The 18606-nt window shown below is 43.7% G+C and overlaps 4 protein-coding genes across 5 annotated transcripts in view; all 4 read left to right on the top strand.

The window, feature by feature from the left end:
• LOC108577842 (probable serine/threonine-protein kinase yakA) overlaps nt 1-7619 on the top strand; it is a 33770-nt gene extending 26151 nt beyond the window's left edge. The window contains exons 7-9 of the mRNA XM_017941053.1: nt 3226-3375; nt 5261-5403; nt 5469-7619. Coding sequence (XP_017796542.1) covers nt 3226-3375; nt 5261-5403; nt 5469-7466 — 2291 coding nt within the window. The 3' untranslated portion in view covers nt 7467-7619. The remainder of the gene's footprint in view (nt 1-3225; nt 3376-5260; nt 5404-5468) is intronic.
• Nucleotides 7620-13954: 6335 nt separating this feature from the next.
• Nucleotides 13955-15737, top strand: LOC108577804 (26S proteasome non-ATPase regulatory subunit 6). The gene is made up of 4 exons (XM_017941010.1): nt 13955-14171; nt 14547-14898; nt 14989-15317; nt 15403-15737. The coding sequence occupies exons 1-4, from the start codon at nt 14027-14029 to the stop codon at nt 15735-15737; spliced, it is 1161 nt and encodes a 386-aa protein (XP_017796499.1). The 5' UTR covers nt 13955-14026.
• A 532-nt stretch (nt 15738-16269) lies between these two features.
• On the top strand, nt 16270-16584 carry LOC108577825 (transcription elongation factor 1 homolog). The gene is made up of 2 exons (XM_017941033.1): nt 16270-16385; nt 16452-16584. The coding sequence occupies exons 1-2, from the start codon at nt 16270-16272 to the stop codon at nt 16582-16584; spliced, it is 249 nt and encodes an 82-aa protein (XP_017796522.1).
• Nucleotides 16585-17083: 499 nt separating this feature from the next.
• Nucleotides 17084-18606, top strand: part of LOC108577817 (PRA1 family protein 3) — a 1908-nt gene continuing 385 nt past the window's right edge. Inside the window, exons 1-4 of one of the 2 annotated variants that reach the window (XM_017941025.1) lie at nt 17084-17179; nt 17263-17618; nt 17692-17909; nt 18036-18149. In XM_017941025.1, coding sequence (XP_017796514.1) covers nt 17419-17618; nt 17692-17909; nt 18036-18149 — 532 coding nt within the window. In that variant the 5' untranslated portion in view covers nt 17084-17179; nt 17263-17418. Of the gene's footprint in view, nt 17183-17262; nt 17619-17691; nt 17910-18035; nt 18150-18606 lie in introns of both variants that reach the window. The other variant, XM_017941024.1, reaches the window with a different exon arrangement.

Genomic DNA, 18606 nt, shown 5'->3' with positions numbered 1-18606 from the left:
ATGGTTAGGCAGAGCGAGAATGAGCCAGTAGCGAGAGGGAGAAACGGTGGTTGTAGAGGGTTGTAGATAGGTAGGTAGGTAGATATTTAGGTAGGTAGGTAGGTAGGTAGGTAGGTAGGTAGGTAGATATTTAGGTGGGTAGGTGGGTAGGTAGATAGGTAGGTAGGTGGGTAGCTAGGTAGGTGGGTAGGTAGGTAGGTAGGTAGATAGGTAGGTGGGTAGGTAGGTAGGTAGGTAGATAGGTAGGTAGGTAGGTAGGTAGGTAGGTAGGTAGGTAGGTAGGTAGGTAGGTAGGTAGGTAGGTAGGTAGGTAGGGTAAAAGGAGATAGGCGAAGGGTACAGGTGGCGAAGGAGGGTTGGCCGGTGAGTGTGGGAAAGCGTGTAGCCTCTACCTCCTCCCTTTTCCGCCCACCCGGCCACCCTTCTGCCAGCTTGCTGCTCGGTCCAAAGGGGTGGCAGGAGGGACCAGAGGGGCAGGAAAAAGGGAACTAGAGCTGGCCGTCGGGGGGGTGCCGGGAAGGGGTTGTCGCACGCCTATCCGCTCGATAGCAGCTTTCAGTCCGTGCACGTTTACTACCCCGTACAACTTTGTGCTCCATCTTTTCGAGATTCTCCGCTCTAGACGGATTCGTTCCATTCTTCCGAACGGTGCCACACTCTCTTTCGCCGCTGTAAGATTCGCGAGATCACGCTGTACCGTAACGCGCCGCGCCGCGCCGCGCCACACTGATCGAACCAGCCGCTCGATGAATTTGCCGCGACGCGAAACCGATTTCCCCTCCTTTCCGATCGAATAGCTTTCCGGAGAAACGGAGAACGCTTTCCTCGTGCAATTGTCACCAGAGACCGTAGAAAAATCAGGCGACCGGGATTCTTAGGAGAGTGTCATTAGACGCGTCTAGGGTTAATACGTGCTTGCTCGCAAATTGTGGCAGTTGGATGCTTCCCGGGAACGTAACGATAGAAAGGAGAGCATCGCGGTACACTCGACGGTTTCCTAGGTCTCCGTGAACCTGGGTCTTCGTCCTGGAAAACCCTGAAAATTGATTTTCCAGGCGCGGTCTCCCGCGATACCCACGCACTGGTCTGCCCCCCTCCCTCTATCTCTCTCTCTCCTCTCTCGGTTGCATCGATTTTCACCTGGCTCTCCTCGCATCCCCTGCAGCGAACTCGAACCAGCCGTTCATTCAGAATCGGAGGGAAAGAACGAGAAATCTGGGTCAACGAAATTTCGAGAATCCCGGACAGATCGTAGAACGAACGAATACACTCCCTCCCGGTGGGAGATTTTCGATTTTTCCACCCGTCCCTCCTCGTCTCGTCGAGAAACGGACACGAGTACGCCGAATTACGGGTCGCACCAGCCATGAAACTCGAGTAGGAGGGAAAAGGCAATAGGGCGCGGATAGTCCTATTGCGTTTGCGAAAGTCGGGAAAGGAGTTAAGTCGGTCGAACAGAGGGAGGAGAACCGAAACTCTTTCGACTTTGAAAGTTTCGAGGGTTGGAAGATATTTAGGAAAGCCACGCGGAAGATCGGTAAACTGAGGTTTGCTCTACTTTCGCGATTACGCAGGTCCATCGTTTGCGTGCGTCTGCTCTAAACTAAACACGCTTGCAATCGTTGCGCCGTTTACGTCGTTTCATGCTGGATCGCGAACGTATCCAAGTGTAGCAACGGAAAACGAAAATGATAAAAGTTTGAGGGACCGATAAGGTAGGGTAGGGTAGAGTAGGGTAGGGTAGGGTAGAGTAGGGTAGGGTAGGGTAGGGTAGGGTAAGGTAACGAGCGACGTGGAAAGGTCGAGGGAAGTCAAGTTGGGTTAGGTTAGCGGCGTGAACGAGAAGGAAGGGTCGCGTTTCGCTTCGATAAAGTTTGTTCGATCGGCCGTTAGTCCTGTTCGCTGAGGCCAGCGGGTAAGGCTTGCCGCGGCGCTCCTCGTCCCTCGGGGGATCCACGAGTAGAGGAGTAACGTCCGCGGTAAGCCAAGGAGTTTTTCCAAAGCGAGAGAAAGAGTTATCCCTCCCTGTTCATCCCGTGTCGGCAGTTTAAGAGCGGACGAACGCGCGTTCTGCACGGTGGAAAGCGTGCAACGGCGCCGGCAGACGAGCGTTTAACTTTGTTCCGAAGTTCTCCAAGGTCGTGTGGTACGGCTGTAGGTCGGTGGTGCAAGAGGAGGAGAGACCGGGAGGACAAGAGGGAGAGAATTTCCGAGGCCGCGTCATAAATCTCTATCTGGTGGCAGCGGCGGCGGCAGTGGTGGTGGTCGCGATGGTGGTGGTGGTGCTGCCGCCAGCGGGGGTAAACGCTCGCGGGATATACTTCGGCGACGTCTGTAATTTCCCGCCATCAGACCTTTCTCTCGCTTGCTCGTGCATTCGCGTTCCCGCCTCCTTTATTTTTCTACCCCTCCCCTTTCCTCCTCCCTATTCTTCCGGCCCGCGTATTCGCAATTTATTTTCCTCGTCTTCCGAACGCCGAACCATTCTCGCCGTCTACGCGTCGACGAGGCTGATTTTAACCATTTTATAGCGGGAATTTCACGCTAATTCTGTTTCCGCGAACGAGCGAAAGAAACCGATTTACGAGTGAACTTTAGAGAGGAAAGTAAAAAGAGTCGTCGAAACCTGACCCAGACCTATTTAATCCGTTAAACGGTACGCTTTGTAACACCTGCTGCACCACTGGCTATCGCTACCACCGCTGACAAGCAGTTTCTCTAAATTGGTAGGAAAGAGGTGGAAAAGGAGAAATGCGAGGATTAGAAGAGGAGGGCGGTAATTACGTTTCGAACGTAACGCGAGATCTCGTTTCGGCCTGCTGGTGAAATGTCGCGGGAACGTAAATAAACCGTCCTCAATTAAGATGGTGAAAAGGGAACGAACGGTTTAACCTTGTATAGTATACCATGCCGGCCGCCGCGCGTATCGTCGAACGTGCTTTTTATTCCGTTTCGTTGAGGACGCGCGCGCCGCGCCGACCAATTTATCGTCTCGAGTTTACGGAACGCAACTACAAAGTTCCAGACAGTTTGTCGACAATGTTTGACCCAGACCCATTGAAATTCCCCTCTTCTCCTCTCCCAGCCGTGTAAATGTCGGTCGAACTTAACGACTCGAAGGTACTTGGCGCGCTTCCCGCTTCCCGCTGGAAAGCACACCGCCAATCTTCCTCCCCTTCCGATCTTTTTAACCCCATCGATTAAACGACTTTTCTTTCTCCCCAGGGAAGTGTTTGCACCTCAGCGGGCTGACACCCGAACCATTGACGGCGGATGACGACTACAAGCTCTTGCGCTTCGGCATCGGTTTCACGAATATGGTGGCTCGCGCCACTAAAGGCAGCGCTGATCTTACGAGGAAAGAAATCAAAGAAGGTCAGTAGGAAAGGGAACGGCGAAGATAAAAGCGGCGGACGGGACGGACTCTCTTACGTTTCACCGTACACACACGCGTAGAGATATAGCTCGTTGGTGCGCGACGAAACAAACGAATCCTGCCCCTCCCGACGAATTTCCGTTGGAAATTTTCGAAACTTGAAATTGAACGCGATACGAGATACGAGACACGGGACACGACTGGTTGTTAATTAAAGACTCGCGAAATAACGTTCGCGCGTAACGTTGTCGATTCGGGAAGGCAAGCTCGACTTGCGCGCGTAACAGATGTACGATGATTCCGATGTTAGGATGCGTGTGCACTACGCTACGCTCACGCTCACGCTCACGCACACGCACACGCACACGCACACGCACACGCACACGCACACGCACACGCACCTATATTCGAATATGTAACGGTGGCGCGGCAAAATTGTCAACGTACCGTGCACACATGGGCCGCAAAAACCAGTCCATTTTAGACAGAAAGGGACGCGTTTTAACGCGTACTCGGTTGTTCGGACCAGACGGATCGACGAGTGTAGTTTTCAACGCTCGATTTATCGTATTTGCCGGTTCGTTCGCCGACAACCGATTTTTCCCACCGATAGTACCCGATCGAACAAGCTACACACACCAGTATACCACCGGAGAGATCGCGAATCGACGGTACAAAGTTGCTCGATGAGACGCGTATCGCGGTTCACTTATTTGCTTCCTCGCTTATCTCAATTCTCTTGTACCGCGGTCTATGTAAATTTTACTTTCTTTTTCCTTATTTCGTTTCGATAAATTGACTTTCGCACCAGGCCGATATATGTACGTATATTTGTTTCGACTCTTGAAATAAAATGGCCTATCTTAACGTTTGAACAAGCATTCTTGGCCGACGCGATACCAGATCAAAGGAACGGATTTCGAGAAACGGTTACCCGATCGCGTGTGATTTACGCGTCGGAGAGGGGAAGAGGATACCGCCACGTTAAAACGACGACGAAACGATTTATTTCTTCGCGACCAAAAGGATACAATGTAACGAATTTTCCCCCACTGGACGCGAACGGCAGAAGATAATTCTTATTTTCGCGCATCCTGCTTTTCGTCCAAACGATATTTCTTTCCCTCTTTGTAAACGCGTCGAGAATTCTACACGAGTAGAGAGAAGAGAGAGGAGAGCTTTACGTGAAGTGGTTATTTTTTTCATAAAAGCACATATGCATGCGTATTGAAACACCGCATCGCTCGAATGCGGCGCTCGAAGATTTAACCTCGAGGAATAACGCGAAGAACGAAACGAGACGAAACGAGACGAAACGAGACGAAAGGAAAATGTCGAACGTAATATATCGATAAACGTCGGTTTACTTACCGTCTCTGGATATCTGCCAGCCAGCGCAACGGCGACAAGTTAAGACCAAGACCCACCGAATCAACCAACCAGCTATAGGATGCTGTAATCACTACACCACAAACATTCCTTACTTACTCACTAACCGGTTAAAACGGTCGTCGTTTCTTTATCGTACCAGTGTATCGTTAACGACTGCTGTCGCGAGGAAAGTCTGCCGATCGAGTTGGGCTCCCGGCCGGCACACTTTAGGATCGCCGCCGCGAGAAGACTGGCGGCATGCGGTATCATCAGTGCTGCCAACTGGAACTCTCGAAATTCTCTTACTCGCGGGAACGAACAGTGGTGCACGCGATGCTTTTAACAATTTAGCTCAGGCTGTACGTGTAACCTTCGTTTTTCATTAGTTGATATCGTATATGAAAAGACGGTGAAACGTACGAGATGAAACTGTCTCGACGTATTTCTCCAACCATCTCCAACAAATGTATAATATCGTAGTATCTGTTTTTTTTTCTCTCCTCCGTTTTACAGGTAGTCTGATTCTGTTGGAGAAGTTACGGAAGTACAAACCAAAAATCGCGGTGTTTAACGGTAAGCTCATATACGAGGTATTCTCCGGGAAGAAGGAGTTTGGATTTGGCAGGCAGCCGAACCTGGTCGACGGCACCAATACGGTAAGAGAAGGGAAGGGAACTTTTTTGTCCGAGCGAATGCGCGATAAACGTGTTGATGGTTACAGTACATGTGGGTTATGCCGTCGAGCAGCGCGAGGTGCGCGCAACTTCCGCGGGCCGCCGACAAGGTGCCATATTACGCGGCGCTGAAGAAGTTTCGCGATTACTTGAACGGGACGATCCCTCATCTGGACGAGTCCGACATCGTGTTCGCGGATTCGAAGCTGAAGAAGAAGGATCAAGATACGATCGAGGAGAAGAAGTCGGCGTTCTGCGAGGAGTTGACGGACGAGGGAGAGAGAAGGATGATGGAGGTGAACGGCGGAACGGGCAGCGTGAAACACGAGTCGAACTCGCAGATACCGGGGAAGAAGAAGAGGGGTAGACCGAAGAAGATCAAGAATCCGGAGGACCAACCGCCGCCGGATCCGGAGAAATTGGACGCGAACGGGGAGGTGATCAAGAAGCGACGCGGACGACCGAAGAAGATTCACCAGCAGCAGAAGCAGCAGGAACGCGAGATCAGGGAACGGGAACAGCAACAGCAGCAACAGCAACACCAGAGCATGGCTCATCTGGGCGACGCTTACGGATCCGTGGTACCCAATTGCTTCTCTCCGCCGAAAACGTTCGCCCACATGGCCCCGTATCCGCAGCCCATCAACGATTCCGGATACTACGGCCAGCCTATCAACGACAGCCCCTATAATATGAACGCGAAGCAGAGCCCGGTACATCTGCACCACTACAGCCAAAGCCCAAAGTCGATGTCGCTCTCGTTCACTCATTCGGATTTGTCGTCGGAAATCAACACCGCGATTTCCTCCGAGAACAACCTCGAGCCGTCGCCGTTGACTTCCCCGAGCGTCGAGCACCCGGACTTCGAGCCACCGACCAGTATCTCTCAGCAAAATATGAACAACGATCACCGCCAGTACAACCCAGCGGCCGGAAACGGCGAGAACAACCCCGGCCACCACGGTAGCCCGGGAACGCCGTCCCATCCCAGTTACACCAGTTACATGGGCTATCACGAGCAAACCTCCGAATCCCACAATCCTCATCCCCATCAGAGTACGCCGACACCGTTGAGCCAGCCTACCGACGAACACTCCCACCACTCTCATCCAACACCGCCTCACACGCATCCCCACACGCCGACACACGGCTCGATGTCGCCTCACCATCATCCGCACGAACAGTACGCCATCAAGAGGAACACCGCCGGACAGGACGTCGCCTCCAAGAGTCTCAGCGACCTCGAATCTCTAGTCGATCAGATACCGAGTATAGCCGACGGCGGCAGTCAGCGTCTTCAGCACACCCATCCGGGCATCGCCGACGACGGATCCCTCGCGGAAAAGATGGAGCCGCATCATCAGTCTTATCTGTCAGGATTCTCCGGAATGTCTAACGCGGCCATGTCCAATTACAGTCCCCCGCTGCCGCCTGGCGGCACCATCTATTCGACTTCGTTGCACCATTCTCCCAACGACGGTTACGTCTCTCTTTATGCCATGAACGGACGTCAGCATCAAGATTCGCAACAGCAGCAGCAGCAGCAGCAGCAACAGCAGCAGCAGCAGCAGCAGCAGCAGCAACAACAACAGCAACAGCAGCAGCACAGCAAGTCTTACACGGTGGAAAATCTAGCGTCTAGCAACTATACGCCGAGCATGAGCCACGGACATCCCGGTAACTCCTATCCAAACATCATTCCCGGACCTCATTATCCCGTGCCGATGGGATCGACGAACGGGTATCTTTTCGGTGGCCTCGAGTCCAGCTTGATGCAACGCACTTACGGGATGGGCGGTATGAGCGGAATGGGAGGAATGCATCCATCCCTCGGTCACATGGCCAATCCTTATTCCTACAACGGTTCGTACTCTAGTTCCTTCGACGCGTATCCAGCACCGCCGGCAGGAATTCACGCGCCTAGCGCCAATTATCCGGGCGGTTACACGAGCGTTGGTAGCGCGACGCCAGGTACTTCTACGCCACCGTCTTACCTCCCGTCTCATCACAGACCGTCGGTCGACCTCGCGTACGACGGTGTATGATAATCGATGTAAAGCTATTCGACGTACATACGCGCGTACACACGCTCGCACGCACGCCCACACACACCACGCATACAACAAACGAACGCAAACAGACACACACACATCTACCTACCTACCTGCCTACCTACCTACCTACCTTCCTACCTACCTACCTACCTACCTACCTACCTACCTACCTACCTACCTACCTACCTACCTACCTACCTACCTACCTACCTACACACCTACCTACACACCTACCTACCTACCTACCGATGATACTACCGCTACTGTTACACGTACACGCTATGCGCACTCGCAGAGACACAGAGGAGAACACACAGGTCACGAATGGACGGACGGACAGACGGACGGACAGACAGGAGACAGGCACCATGCATACACGATTCGAGCGCTACGTTTATCTTTTCTACGTATTTTTACACGTTTAGGATCGGCCAGAATGATCGTCTCACGAAACGTTTCACGGATGCTTTCTGGCGCGAACTTGCTACTACAATTTGCGCGCGCGCGTTTTCTTCCTCTTTATCCCTTACCACGAACCTTTCTTCCTTTCGTCGCGTTTTCATTCGCTTCGAATCATCTCTCTTCTACGAAACCCTCCACATCACCTGGTTCTCCCTTCCTTTCTTCATTCCGTCTGGCTCGTTTAGAACTGTTATTATTAGTATAGCCGCGAGTAGTAACGAGCGCGCGGCTCGGAACCGCGAACGAACGGAGAAGAATGCTGCCGAAAAACAACGAGGAAACAAAAAAAAATAAGCTGTTGTCGCACGTGTTGCACGAAATCAGGCTGCCTGGTATTACATAAACGCGTTCTAACAAGGTTTCGAAAGTGGCGTGCTCGAGATGCTATTCGTCTCTTTTTCGCAGTGATCGCGCATCGATCGTCTCGATAATATGGGTGGGGAAAGAAAAAAAGTACGATGTTAAAGTTTCGCTTTTTTGCGCCGTTTTGCAACGTTACTGTTACGCTTTCGTTATTGTTGAAAGATATCCAGCTGGTTTCGCATCACTGGGCCGAGCATGTGCAATATCTGTTGCTGTTTCAACGAATCGGTTACCAGTGTTACATTTCCTTCGAACGTGACTCGTCGTTGGAATTTTCGACAAAATTTACCTACTGTACGCGTCCGTATACCTATCCGTTGTTATTTTTATCATTCTTCCGTTCTTCTTTCCTTCTTCTTCTTCTTCTTCTTCTTCTTCTTCTTCTTCTTCTTCTTCTTCTTCTTCTTCTTCTTCTTCTTCTTCTTCTTCTTCTTCTTCTTCTTCTTCTTCTTCTTCTTCTTCTTCTTCTTCTTCTTCTTCTTCTTCTTCTTCTTCTTCTTTCCTTCTTCTTCTTCGTTGTACGAGAGAAATGGTAGTTGTTTAGTTTTTCTGTACGCCTCGCGTACGACTCGCGTCCACGTTATTAGCTGTAACCGTTATATATACGTATATGTACGTATATCGAGCAGTGAGATTGCTATTAAATAAGCGGTAGCATTCGGCTTTTATTCGGGCATTTTTTACGAGCCAATGGACGAAATATATCCGAATTAATGGAATACGCGTTCGCGTTCGAACACTGACCGGGGGAATTGTAGCGATGTGCTTATCGCGAAAATGTAATTGCGAAAATTGATCGAGGGTAGAGGAGTAGAGCGGTGGTTAGGTTAGGTGGTGGGTGGTGGTGGTGGTGGTAAAAAACCGAAAAATTCCGAAAAATTTGGAAATATTTTCAGTTGGTGGTGTAACAAATGCGATTTCGTAGACACGAGTGCCGTATACATCGTATAAAACGTCTATAAATGCGTTACAGACTACGTTACGTAACATCAAAGCAATAACGCGTATACGCGTGTGCACATGATTAATTGCAAACATGTATATGTTTAATGCGAATCTAGTCAAATTCGATTCGTTGAATCGTGCCGATTTATCGCAATCGACCGAATAATTTTGCGTGCGGATTAAGTTGGAAAAGAAAAACGGACCGATCGATCAGAGAGTATACCGAATTTTCGCGCGATTTCCCTTCCGCTCGTGCGTGCGTGCGTGCGTGCGTGTGTCTATGCGTGGGACAAAGGAGAGACCAAATCAGTCGTGTAATTGAAGCTAGCCGATCGTGGACTAAATTTCACCCTTTCGTCAGTCCAATACTTTGATATTGATCGCGTATCCTTACCAGCCCCGCAGCTTCTCCTTCGTAGTATGTGTTACGGTTTAATATTCTGCGCAGATTACGGGTTAAAAGGAGGTTTACTTACTGCTCAATTTGCTTTCGTAAATGATAGGTATGTAAATGTCTTACCTACGTAAGTACGTACGGACCGAGCCACGCTTTTCCAATCAATCCTGTCGATTATCACAATTCACCGCCTCTTTCTCCAATGTTCACGGAACGAATAATCGTAGATCGAAACATCCCTCGCCTCCTCCCCACTCTCACCGTTTTTCCCATTTCCAAGGCAAAATATCGAAAACGTCGAAAGGTCTCTCCCTGTTCCCTGCCCCTCCGACACACGCACACACACACTCTCTCTCTCTCTCTCTCTCTCTCTCTCTCTCTCTCTCTCTCTCTCTCTCTCTCTGTCTCTCTCTCTCTCTCTCTCTCTATCTATCTATCTCTCTTACTTGAGTCAGTGAGTGCGCATCGATCGAACCGCGAAAACGTTCGAGCGTAAGGAAAACGAAACGGAAGAGGGATACGTCGCGAAGAAAATCTCGAAAATATATCTGGATAGTGTCGATTCGGTAGGCATCCTCGCTTTCGTACCTCGCACTCGCTACAGCCATAGCCATTCTCGTTACAATCTGTTTGTCGGTTAATTGTTGACTCTGTCTCTCTCTGTCTCTTTCTCTCTCTCTCTCTCTCTCTCTCTCTCTCTCTCTCTCTCTCTCTCTCTCTCTCTCTCTCACCGCTGTGAAATATCATAGGTTACCGTGATTTTTATAGTTATCGTGTTATGTTGTCTCGTTAATTGTATATTTCATTGCTACGTGTTCGAGCAATCAAGGATTACAGTGTTTATCGATACACGATCACAAACAGTCGATGTAGACGTAATGCCATAACCGACATCCTCTTTTGTCGTTAATCGACGCTGTAAAATTGCGCATCTGGCATGATTGTATGCAACAGCAACAACAACAAAAAATAATAATAATAATAATAATGATAAGAAGAAGAAGAATAACGATAAATATATGCACGCGTACTCGTACACGAACGTGCGTAAGAAGGAAACGAAGAAGAAGAAGAAGGAAGGAAGGAAGGAAGAAAGAAAGAAAGAAAGAAAGAAAGAAAGAAAGGGAAAACTGTATACATTTTTGCGGACGCATACGCGTGCGTATACTTATAGAATATACATACAAAGTATAAATATTATATATTGACTATCTACGGTAAGCGAGAAACATTTATCGAGTAATCACATAGGATGTGTTGAAACATTTAAAATGATGCACAGGGTATAGATGAGAAAATCGTTGATATAATAACTGATGTCTATATAATGAATGTTTCTTTTGTTCTATCGGCCTCAAGGACACAAAGCGCGTACGATCGACAATTAATCTATGGTAGATGTTTTTCAGCATCCATTCCGATTCAGACGGGGGGACAGTTCTAGTATAAGTGTCGTCGGTGTTAATCGTTCGTCGATAATGAAACGAAACGAAACGAAAGGAGGGAAAAAGAAAAGAAAAAGAAAAAGGAAAAGGAAAAGAAGCAGGGAAGCGGAAATGAAGGCATGCCGTGACGAAAGGAACGAACCATCGCTACGAATTAATCGAATCAATCGATTGTAAATTGATCGCTAAGGATTAATTATTAAGTATAAATATATATTATACAGATTTAAGTGGTTTCGCTGTTGATATCGTATCGAAATAAAAAAAGGAAAAAAATATGAAAAAGGGAGAGGAAAAGGTGAAAACAAAGAGAGGAGAAAATTCGAGCGTAAGCGAGTAAGAGAGCTTGGGCCAAAATCGGCCTCCGACATATTTTTTAATCGCTTCGAACCTCTAATTATTCTTACCTTATAACAAACTTAACGGTGTATTAAACTTAACGGTGTGAGTGTCCAGCCGACCGATCGATCGATCGATCGACCGATCCGTCGATTCCTAGCCGAATAAGACACGGTAATCGACCGCTCGCTCGCTCGCTCGCTTTTACCTTAACCACTTCTCTGTCGCCATTGTCATTAACAGTATCATCGTATCGATCGCTCGGGATTATCGAGATGTGTTCTATATCGACCGACCAATGTACTTGCCGAGTATTTCTAGCTGTTCGTGCATCGCGAGAAACAGGGGCGACGCGAATCTTTTATCCTTTTTTTTTCTTCCTCCCTCCCTCCCTCCCTTACTTCGCCCTACCCTCTTCTCACTTGTTAGATCAACGATCCCCCCCCCCCCCCCCCCCTCTCCACGCTGGCAAATCGATTCGCGACGATCCTTCAGACGCTTCCACCATTTTTCACTTCCCCTCCCCCGCCCTTTTCTAACCTTCTTTCTTTCTTTTGCCGGATCGAATCGGGATTCACAGATTTTCCACGTAATTATCGAACAAAAGGAAAAGAGAAGGAAGAAATAAGAAGAAAAAGATTCGATCGTTCGTTCGATCGATTAGCAAGAGGGTGAAACCAACTCTCGATAGAAAGTCCTCGATTCGCAAAGGGTTTGGTGGATTGTTAACGGTGGATAGAGGGAGGAACGGTAGGGATATTCGAGTCGCTCGTATTTTCCTCTATGATCGTTCGAACGAAAAACAAATCGATCGAACCAAGATAATGCTGAATCACAATTGTTTCGAATTGAGAAACGTTTTACCACCGTCTCGTCTCGTCTCGTCTCTTCTCTTCTCTTCCTGCATTCCTAATCCTTCTTTTATTCGTTCGCGACGTTCAAGGTATACACGAAAACTTGATCTATTACATACGTAATGCTCGTCCGATGAAACAAGTCGATGCACGCGTAACGATTATTAAACGTACTATATAACTATAGCTGGATTCGTAACTCTGAATGTATACGTATTATTGTGCATTGCGTTGTTAGCCGTGGAAGTCGATCGGTTATCCAACGATTTACTTTTTACCAACTGTGCGCACGCGACTTGTTTCGATCGTTGACTCTTGTTTTTAATCGAGTGTGCGTGCGATCGTCTCCCTGTTGCCAATCAACCGTACCTTTTTCCCTAGTAACGCGTCTCGCGTGTCTCTCACCTCCCTCGAGGAAAGGGAAGATCGCCGCGTGTAGTCGATTATCGATGTCGAACTTTACCAATTACACAGACTCGAATATATATTCAGTTTGCAATACCGATCGTCACACCGATTTCCTACAGTTCCATGTTCGCATGACTGCCTGCTGCCTGCGTACAGTATCTGTACGTATACGTGAAGCTTAAACAACAATTCCAGATATCCTTGTGCGAACAAAAACGTTCGAAAGAATCTTTCAATCCTTCCAAGTCTTTCTAAAAGTTACGCGTTGAAACGCAGGGAATTTAACAAATCAAAAGAAGAAGAAAAAACGAACGAACAAACGATTAATTCCAAATAAATTTCTTTATTCTTATATTCGATGTATTTCGCTCAGCGTTGATATATGCTGATATTTTCATGCTTCGATTACGAAATCGAGAGAGATTCGCAATGTTTTTTGCACTAAATTACATCGTGAAATTCGGAAATAAAATGTTTGATATAACAGTTGTATATTAACCACCGTCACAAAAATGCGACTTCAAAGTTTGCCGGACTAACGTAGAAAATCGACCACGTGAACTATTATTTCGGGTTATCCATACTCGTTGTCAGTTTCGATTGTTTTGACAGGCGAACGTAAGAAAAGCAATTTATGGTATCCAATCCTTCCATCAACGGTAAATCTTCATTGGTCTGTCCCTCCTCGTCCCCATCCCGCCCTCCCCTTCCTTCCTTCCTTACGATCCTATTTAATGTCTTTTCAACGATCATATTGCAATCAGTTTCGTTGTTACTGTCCAAAAATAATTGCAACGATGTTATCGAGAGGAGAATGATTAGTGTCGCGCAAAACCATAGTTAGAGAGAAAGAAATACCGAAGTCGCCAGTGTGCGTTGAATTGTGTGGTACGTGAATGAATGAAATCGCATTATGCAATACTTCTTGTAAATTTTAAATATAACGAATCCTGTGGAGACACTTTTCTCTTTTTGGACTCACTTTACCTGAGTCATTGGCAGTTTGTGTCAAGAAATAAATTGATTCGTTAAAAGAAAATTATTATAATGTGTTTATTATTTTCAGAAACTTGTGTATTTCTTGTGAAGATATACACGCTTTTGCCAAGTTCACGTTTCACTTCTTCTTCATTCAAAACCTAATTATTCTTCGATCATTTATCGTAGCAATATTCATTCATGAAAAATCCTCCCAACAATTTATTCTGCCATCTACCGAGCGACTGTGAAATGTACGCTTTCGCCTTTCCTCTATGTGTAATTTACTTCGTGCTTCGCAAAGCACAAAGTGTCGGTTCATTGTGTTTATCGGTACTGTAACTGTACTTTCAATTTATAATGCCGCTAGAAAATTTAGAAGAAGAGGGTTTGGAGAAAAATCCGAATTTGGAATTAGCTCAAATTAAATTTCTATTGAGCTTGCCGGAACACAAGGATGATCCCTTTCTAAAGAACAAACTGTTAGATGCCATTAAAGCAGAAAGTGAGATTGCACTTTTTTCCTCAAATTTACTCTTTCGTTCGTTATTAATACGATACAGAGTTTAATGTATAACACGTCAAATGTTTCGTATTAAAGATCTCTTTGATGCTTTTATAGAAGCGAACATTTTTTAAATTACCTTAACCCTTTTTACCCTAACCTCTTTAGAAATTTTACCCTTATCTGGACGTACTTTTAATTTTATAATTCTCTCATTCATTATTCACAACTATTCTTTATTCGCGTCGTTGTTCGATAATCTTGGTTTAAATTCGATTAACTCGACCAAATGAATACGTCGTTCATATTTATCTTTGCATATGAAACAAATTGGAGTAAACGGGGTGTTTTAAAGTGTATAATTACTTTTCCTAGACATGGCTCCATTTTACGAAGAGGTCTGTAAAGACTTGGATTGGCCGGTCGACGATACTCTTTTGTCCACTATGAAAGCTAAGAACATGGAGCAACTGAAAGAATTGGACGATGCGATTGAAGATGCTGAGAAAAATTTGGGAGAAATGGAAGTTAGAGAAGCCAATCTTAAAAAATCAGAACATCTATGCAGAATAGGAGACAAAGAAGGTGCCATTTCGGCATTCAGAAAAACTTACGATAAAACTGTATCGTTAGGTCATAGATTAGACATTGTGTTTCATAACATTAGAATTGGATTATTTTATTTAGATCACGATCATATTACTAGAAACATAGAAAAAGCCAAAAGGTATGGAAATATTGGAACGTAAAATTCATTTCACAATGGTGGTATGTGTTAAATATGCAGAGGAATACGAATATCTTCCTTTTGTTTCAGTTTGATAGAAGAAGGTGGTGATTGGGATAGACGAAATCGTTTAAAAGTCTATCAAGGAACATATTGTATAGCAGTACGTGATTTTAAAGAAGCTGCAAATTTCTTTCTGGATACAGTTAGTACATTCACAAGTTACGAACTTATGGATTACAATACATTTGTGAGATACACAGTGTATTTAAGTATGATAAGTTTGCCTAGAAATGAACTTAGAGATAAAATTATCAAAGGTTCAGAAATTTTGGAAGTGCTTCATAGTAATCAAGATGTCAAAGATTACTTATTTTCATTGTATAATTGCCAATATGCTGACTTCTTTAAGAATCTGGGTATTAACAAACTTTATTCAACCGTTCAAACTTTCGTGTGAAATAATCGATGTTATTATGTAGTAATGTAGAAATATGTTTTTAGCCCATGTCGAAGGTTTATTACGCAGGGATTATTTAATCTTCCCACACTATCGGTATTATGTTAGGGAGATGCGTATTCTCGCGTACACGCAACTTCTCGAATCTTACAGATCATATATATTTATATATAAATATATTATTATTTCGATTATTTCTTACAGAGAGGTGTCGCGTTTCATCGCTGCAGGAAGATTGCATTGCAAAGTTGATCGCGTTGGCGGCGTAGTTGAAACTAACAGACCGGACAGTAAAAATTGGCAGTATCAAGCAATGGTCAAGCAAGGAGATTTGCTGCTTAATAGGGTTCAGAAATTATCGCGTGTTATTAATATTTAATTATACAAAAAATAAATCATAATGATTTAACATTAAATCTTTAGACCTACTTATTATCTTACGCGTGCTTGAAAAGCTTAAAATTCTTTTATATTACCCTCGATTTTAGTTTTGTATGAAAGATTTTTAATATAATTCCCGATATTTACGAAAGAAATACATATATTAATTGTCATCCATCATCAATTCTACGTCTCATTATCCTCTTCCTTAAGCTCCGAATTACATCCTTGACACGTTTGTCGTACAATACTACGGAGTTTGAAATGAAAATTCTAGACTGCAACGGTTTTATCGGCTTTTTGAATGCTAACAACATTAGTCACCTTTCGACATTAGTCGATACTGAAACATTCTGAAGATCGTTCGTTATACACACGACGGTGTCTAAAAGTGCATTATTTTTTTCATTATTTCTAAATTAGAATTATTTCGGTTGAAATAATTCTACGTGTATATGTTATTTCTATAACGCGTGTCAAATACTTCAATCATATTTCTAGAAATTGAGAAAATAAAGAATTTATTGCAAATGGGTCGAAGAAAAAGTAAACGACAAGCTCCACAAAGGAAAAAGGCTATCGAACCTATGGATATACAATTTACGTGTCCATTTTGTAACCACGAGAAATCGTGCGATGTTAAAATGTAAGTTCAGTGCATCGTGTAATTGCTAAAACGTATATTGTTTGTAACATTTCATAATAATTTTAGGGACAAAGGCAGAAATACAGCAAGAATTTCATGTCGAGTTTGTTTAGAAGATTATCAAACTAGCGTTAATGCATTATCGGAACCAATTGACGTGTATAACGATTGGATTGACGCGTGCGATGCTATTAATTAATTGTTTCTATCATCACATATTACAATGAAATTCAACGTGCCTTTTTATATCATTGACTTACCTTATGGGCTCATATTTAATATTAAGAATCTGTTTTAATTGTAACAGTAACGATATTAAGAAAACTGATATGAATGACATTATTAACACGTGACTAAATCTAGTTTTAGCAAAAATTACATTAATTAAATAGTTCGTCTTGTTGCAAATAAACTTTGTCAATGAAAGATGTTAAAGGACAGAAACATATTTTTAAACGGATAAGAATAAAATCAGATTTCTGAGAATAAAGAGTTTCAAATTTCCTCACATCTACACAATTGCACAATAGCATAGTCGTGCTATGTTTTAATTGATATCTATACCGCTTGTTTCTATTAACAAAATTTTGCCATTGTTTAATCCTTACACCGGTAGGTTTGAAATACGCGCTGTGTTCGAGTTTCTAAAGAACAAGAGTGACGTGATTTCACGTTGTTATTCGATGTTCACCAGCTGATAGAAGATAAGCAAACACATTAGGAAATTAGTCAGTTTTTGAATTGATCCTAAAGTTATTATTGTAGATAGTGTACGAACTTTCCTATTAAGAAACGTAGTAATTACATTTTTCTTGCTTTTTTGTACCAAGGCAAAAATTTGTACATAAACTAATCTAGTTAATTATCTTCGGAACAGAGGTATTGGTGATATGTTAAACCTTGCATGATATCGGCCTTATAAACGTCATCGTCCAAAAATATCAAAAGACTTGTCGAGTGGAGATCGATCAGTGTTCCATTGTAAAAGTCAAACTTTCTAATTTGATTTAAAATTGTACGCAATATCATCGTAATGGATAAAGTAAAGCCGCGAAGTGATCGCTGGAAACTACCACGTAGACGTAGTATGGATGATTTTCTTTATGAAACCTCACGTTTTCAACTTCCCAATTTTAAAGATTTAGAAAAATGGAGTAACAGAGTTGTGAATAATCTTGTATATTATCAAACCAATTACCTCTATATTTGCATTGCAATTACACTTATTGTCTCGTAAGTATACTGGGAATATTGAAAATATCTTTTGATAAAATTTCATTTATTTTGTATACTTGTCATTATTTAGATTACTGCATCCAATGAAGATGATGATTGGTGTAATATCGATGATGGCAATTTGGGGTGAATGTGCTTACTTATTTAGCGAAGACGAAGCATTGCTTGACTTCAAAAAATCTTATCCCCAAGTTGGGATAGTTATTGCTGTTATTTTTGGATCCTTTGTTGTTTACACTATAAATTCACTTCTTTTCGCATTATGTGGTGTTTTATTGTCGCTTATTGGTAAGTTCTTTCTACCTTAATATACTCCTTTTATCTTCGTACACATATAAGCAGCAAAATTAATTCAAAGAGTGTAAAAATGGATAATTGCAGTGCATTAATATAATAATGTTGTTGATGTTTTAGTAATTCTGATACATGCATCATTAAGATTAAGGCATATGAAGAATAAGATTGTCAATAAGATCGAGGGTATGGGATTAGAGCGTACACCAATGGGCATTATCTTAAGCTATATTGGTATGAAAGAAGAATCTTTTACATAAATTTCTATTAATCAGATGTTGAAGAAAGATATACTTTTGTATGTACTTTCATTACTATAAGTATATATATACGACTATATGTATATATACCTATATGTTACTTACCCATACATTTATGACATTTAAGAATGCTTATCATTAAGCTTTGCCTTGTTGCTCTTAAAAATAGGAAAACTTTATTTTTTATCTATTTCAATGTTGAAACTTTATGTGAAATGCAACTTAGGAAATATACTACAGTGTTGTGGCTTGTGTGATATACTCTCCTTTAAAATTAATACAGATATTACCTTGTAAACAATTATTTGTAACAGAATGTTTATGTATGTATTTTGTAAATATTGAAAAATAATTAATGCTGATGATTGTTGTAGGATGTATGTGGTCTGCGATCTTACAAGGTTAAATTTAGTTAATAAACATGTATGATA

Source organism: Habropoda laboriosa, unplaced genomic scaffold (assembly GCF_001263275.1).
Source record: "Habropoda laboriosa isolate 0110345459 unplaced genomic scaffold, ASM126327v1 scaffold816, whole genome shotgun sequence".
NCBI lineage: Eukaryota > Metazoa > Arthropoda > Insecta > Hymenoptera > Apidae > Habropoda > Habropoda laboriosa.
The sequence above is the reverse complement of the archived record's forward strand: the minus strand, read 5'-3'. Positions and strand labels throughout refer to the sequence as shown.